This window comes from Myotis brandtii, unplaced genomic scaffold (assembly GCF_000412655.1).
Source record: "Myotis brandtii unplaced genomic scaffold, ASM41265v1 scaffold744, whole genome shotgun sequence".
In the NCBI taxonomy this organism is placed as follows: Eukaryota; Metazoa; Chordata; class Mammalia; order Chiroptera; family Vespertilionidae; genus Myotis; species Myotis brandtii.
This window is the reverse complement of record NW_005370965.1, coordinates 1527911-1533429: the sequence shown is the minus strand read 5'-3', so window position 1 is coordinate 1533429 and position 5519 is coordinate 1527911. Positions and strand designations below refer to the sequence as shown.

The 5519-nt window shown below is 40.6% G+C and overlaps 1 protein-coding gene across 1 annotated transcript in view; it reads right to left on the bottom strand.

Moving 5' to 3' along the window:
* Window positions 1–5519, bottom strand: part of LOC102246301 (nucleolin) — a 12851-nt gene that overhangs the window by 6649 nt on the left and 683 nt on the right. Inside the window, exons 2-7 of the mRNA XM_005882964.2 lie at window positions 4648–4761; window positions 2974–3463; window positions 2376–2579; window positions 2181–2267; window positions 1847–1988; window positions 938–1062 (exon numbers count right to left, since the gene is read on the bottom strand). Of these exons, the coding sequence (XP_005883026.1) occupies window positions 938–1062; window positions 1847–1988; window positions 2181–2267; window positions 2376–2579; window positions 2974–3463; window positions 4648–4761 (1162 nt within the window). The remainder of the gene's footprint in view (window positions 1–937; window positions 1063–1846; window positions 1989–2180; window positions 2268–2375; window positions 2580–2973; window positions 3464–4647; window positions 4762–5519) is intronic.

The window sequence follows — 5519 nt, the reverse complement described above, 5'->3', positions numbered from 1 at the left end:
GATCAGCTGCCTCCCGCACATCTCCTACTGGGGATGTGCCCGCAACCTAGGTACATGCCCTTGACGGGAATCGAACCCGGGACCCTTCAGTCCGCAGGCCGATGCTCTATTCACTGAGCCAAACCGGTTTTGGCAGTAATATATTTTTTTAAAAAAATCAATTTAAAAATCTTAAAAAAAGAGTCATGAACACACAAGAAACATGACAAAGTATAAGAAAGATACAGAAATAGTCAGGGATTTGATCTAGTTCCAGTGAGGAAAGATCTCCCTATATTAGGGTATGCCTGTACATCTAAACAATTATATAATTTTTTAAATACATTTTTATTGATTTCAGAGAGGGAGGGAGATTAGAGATTAGATAAAAATCATTGATCAGCTGCCTCCTGCACATTGGGGTTTAAGCCTACAACATGGCCATTTATATGCCCTGACCAGGAATGGAACCCTGACCACCTGGTTCATAGGTCACCGCTCACTGACTGAACCATGATGGGTAGACTATATTTCTTTTGAAGGTTTTTTTAAAATTTAGGAAAAGAGGCATCAATTGGCCTGCACGCATCCCGCCATCCCGTCACCCCGCGCCCCCCTCCAACTGGGGGAATCAAGCCTGTAACCTGGGCATGTGTCCTGACTGGGAATTTGAACAGTCAACCTTTTGGTGCATGGGATGATGTTCACCAACTCAGTCACACTGGCCAGAGCTAAACAGTTATTTTTTATTAGTCCATTCTTGCTTGCTGACTCAGGAATTTCTAGAACCAGCAAATACTGCCAGGCACTACTGTAAACATTTAACATTCTAATTTATTTAATCCTCACAACACTGGGGGGTGGGGGGGGGAGTAATTATTTAACCTGGCCAATTAGTCTAGAAATATATCAATGAAGGAATTACCTCTCAGTATCAGTTACCTAAAGCAATACATACCTTTTTTACTGTCTTTTCCCTTTGGTTTTTCTAGTTTAATTTCATTGCCAAAGACTTTTAAACCAGTGAGTTCTAAGGCTTTTTCTAGGTCCTCAGCAGATTCAAAATCCACATAGCCAAACTTCCTTTAAGGTGATAAGGCAAAGGATAAAAATTAGTTTTAAAAAAACAGAAGACCCCTCATTAACATGTTATTCTAGACAAACAGCAACACTAATGCGATGGGGCAAACGGATTAAGTTAAAAAGCACCATACTCTATTAGCAAAATTAAGTAAGACTGAAAACTCGGGATACAGACTGAGGTGTAAGTACCAAGACCTAATGCAGATCCACCTGAGTTTGTCTTTTTAAAAAAAAATGTTTCATTGACTTTCCACAGAGAGGAAGGGAGAGGGACAGAGAGCTAGAAACATCGATCTGTTGCCTCCTGCACACCCCCTACTGGGGATGTGCCTGCAACCAAGATACATGCCCTTGACCAGAATCGAACCTGGGACCCTTCAGTCCGCAGGCCGACGCTCTATCCACTGAGCCAAACCGGTTAGGGCATGAGTTTGTCTTTATTAACTACACTGCTCATAACAGCTAACAAAAGAACTTGTTAAAGCATCTAGGTAGGAGAATCCTATCTGGTTATTTGTATCTAATAGTTTCAAATTAAATATGTTTAAGAATAAAAGCTCATAGCTTATTAAAAATTATTTTGTGCTATATCAAAAGTTTAGGGAGATTATGGAAACTCCAATTGGGGGAGGTCATACAATTTAATAATCTAAGTAACACTTCATTAATGTCTCAACTTTGAAGACACATTCATGCTTAAGAGTAAAGTACTAATGTTCTAAAAAGGGAGGGAAAAAAGCATTAGCAGACCCAGGAGTACAATGGCTTAACTCCCCATACCTACCTCGACACACCAATTCTGACATCCACAACAGCAAGATCGTTTTTAGCAAAAACATCACTGATACCCGTTTTTAATTCAGGAGCAGACTTGCTGAAGTTCAGGTTTCCAACAAAGAGATTGAAAGCCGTAGTCGGTTCTGTGGCTGCAAAAAAATTAACTCAAATTAATCTGATTCATAAAGTATGAGATGAATTTGATTTCCAACATAAATTTCTATACATAGCACATCAGCATACTGCAATGTAACATCAGGTTTCAGTATTAAGTCCCTTTTTTGTTCATCACTTGTGCTATTAAGTGCAAATCCCTCCCCCTCTCCATTCTGACAAGTTACCTTCCACTTTCTGTTTCTTGGCCTCAGGAGCAGCTTTCTGTTTGGCCATTTCCTTCTTTCGTTTTCCAGGTGCTTCTTTGACAGGCTCTGGACAAGATTTCAAACAATCTGTGTTATCCATAAGTAGCCACACATATTCAGTATCTTCTTTAAATAAAACTCATACCAAATCACTTTAGAATCTAGCTCAATTACCTTCCTCCTCCTCCTCCTCCTCCTCTTCCTCATCATCCTCGTCTTCATCATCTTCATCGTCCTCTTCATCATCATCATCATCATCATCTTCATCGTCCTCCTCATCTTCATCCTCAGCTGTGCTCTTAGCCTTCACAGGAACAGCTTTTACAGGAGCTTTCTTGCCTTTGGCTGGTGTAATCTCCATTGGTTCTTCTTCAGAGTCTGAAAGAGAAGCTACCTAGTCAAAAACTCAAAAGATTTATCCCCAAATCAACATTAGTTCCAGATAAATCTAAAGGGAAAAAAAACTACATAATACAATACTGTGCTTAGTAGTTACAGCAAGAATTAACAGATTACTTGGAAGCAAAACCCTGTATTATGAAAACTACTCATAGAATGTGCTGTTAAACATTTTCTCAGAGGCAGGCAATCATTCATGGCTAACACCCTAGTATACAACCAGCACGGAGAATCCCTGGGAGGATTTTTATCTAATCCCCATAGTGTCATGGAAGGAATATGTCTGCATGTTGCCCACCCACTCCACGATCTCACCACTAATGTACCTTGCAAACAAGAATAGAGCCCAAGGACTACCAACAGAACGCCTTACCATCTTCTTCGTCATCATCCTCATCCTCATCCTCATCGTCTTCATCATCATCCTCATCATCTGAGGCAGGAGCAGCAGCAGTAGCTTTCATCACTGCTGGCTGAATTTCATCCTCATCTTCATCCTCATCCTCCTCATCGTCATCATCCTCCTCTTCACTGTCGTCATCATCTTCCTCATCACTATCTTCCTTCTTGGCATTCTTGCCGTTCTTTGCTCCCTTAACTGGGATGGCTGCTCCCTTCTTACCAGGAGTTGCTACCAATGCTTTGCCTGGTGTGCCTCCCTTCTTACCAGGTGTGGCTAATGCTTTGGCTGGTGTAACTGCTGCCTTTTTGCCAGGGGTTGGCACAGCCACTGCCTTTTTTCCAGGGGTGACAACTGCTTTCTTGCCTGGTGTGGCAACGGCAATCTTTTTTGTTGGGGAAACCATCACCTTCTTTCCTGGAGTTGTGGTAGCCTTTTTGCCTTTTTTCTGAGGAATGATAATCTGTAAATTAAATAAAAATAAACATGAGTCTATTTTTAAACTCAAAAAGTGAGCATTGGTTCCCACATAAATGAGTGCTAAATTCTGGCACTACCTCTGGTTCAAGACCACATAGTATTAGGTATATACTAGCATGTTAAGCTATAGCATCATGTTACATGTCCTTCTCTGTACCTATGAAATCAGTCCTCATTTTCAGGTAAAATATCCAATCATAATGAACCCTCAACACTTCAAATACCTCTGGACCCAGACTTGTGAATTTCTTTACCTCATATTCTAATTGCTTCGGCTTTGGCAAAGCTCTTCACCTCACCCAAAAGTACCCAAATGCAGTCTAAAAATAGACTGTCTGGATCTCATCTGCTACTGTGTGGCCCTAGGAAAGATTTTTTAAAGCCTCAACTTTTTTTCCTCTTCTGACAATGATAACTAATGTTACATGTTGTTTTAAGGATTATGAATTAATTTCTGTAACTAAAAGCTCTGTTAAGTGTTACTAAATCATTTGGGGAGGTGGTATAAAGTTCACTGAAAGCTCAGTATTAGGACCAGAGATAAAATAAGTATCAATAGGCTGGACAGTCCTTGCAAAATTAATATGAAGAGTGAGCAGTTAGCTTGATAAAAACGTTTACATTCAAGTCACACTCAAAGTTACTTCTTCTTGACCATCAGTTTTATCAAGTTATGTGTTAAAATAAGACTTGTAGTCTTTACAGTAAGCAACAGTAGCCAGGAGTACCAGAGTGTCATTGTCAGCACAAAGGGAGCTGGCGTTCCTCCCTCCACAACATTATAAAATGTGACTAGTGTTACAAAACTCATACAAAAACACAGAGACCTGCTTGGCGGCTAGAAAAGGAATCTGGTAAGACCGATCTCAGACCTGAATATAATGCTCAGCACCGCCACATACAAGACAGCTAGCTGTCCAGGCCGTTTCCTCATCTAGTATGTGGGGCTAGCATGTTGAAACTGGAAAAATGATTTAATACATCATCATGAGGAAGAGGCTCTAGATCTTTTCTCTCAAGCTCATCCAAATACTTAGCCTTATAGTAATTTCGACACTCAACCATTTCAATAAGGCATGTATGAAGGAATACAATCTTACCTTTGCCAGTATTTTCACACATACAACATGACTGTACATGACTCTGCATTAAATGGTACATAATTACCTCTTCTCCACTGCTTTCATCTTCTTCTGACATTTTTTCCTCATCTTCACTATCTTCTTCTACCTCCTTTGGAGGAGGAGCCATTTTCTTGGGGTCACCTTGATTTTTACCAGCCTACAACAGACATGGTCATTAGCACATCACACCTCCCACATTTCAGGCCACTCACATTTTGCTCACGTTCTTCATATAGTACAATGGTCATCTCCCTTTCTCAGAACCCACTTTTCATTCTGTTAATTACAAATAACATAAACCAACCCTAGGTAAAAAGACAATTTCAAAGAAATCATCTCCCTCTTCCTATTGCCTTAAGCACACCCATTTTAAAATTTATACTTCCAAAATCTACTCTTATATCAGGCACAATTTCTTAATACTCACTAGCCTACAATGGAACCATTTTAATGCCAACAACTCAAAACCTCACCTGGGGAAAACTACCTTAAAAAAACCCTTTGATGATGGCAGTAGAGGTGTCCTAACATATGGTGACAAGAGATTTGACTGTATAGTGAACACGTGGTGCAATACACAGATCTTGTAACATAGAAACCCACACCTAAAACCTGTATGTTCATGTTGACCAATGTCACCCTAATAGTTTGAGAAAAAAAGCCTTCAGTAAATTCTGGCACCTTATCCCACCACTCCTCTTAAATTAAATTAGGACAACATTAAAGAAAAATCACGTTTTTAAGTATAAGACCATTGGTCTTACAATTTTCCTTTCCCGGGGAAACCCCGCCCCAGGGCCACGTGGGGCCATCTCCACCATGTGCGCGCAGCCAGGCACAGAGAGCACGCGGCGGGGCCTCCTTCCGGGGTCCACCTCATAGTTAAGATCCCATAGGCCGCGGGCCTCCAAATGA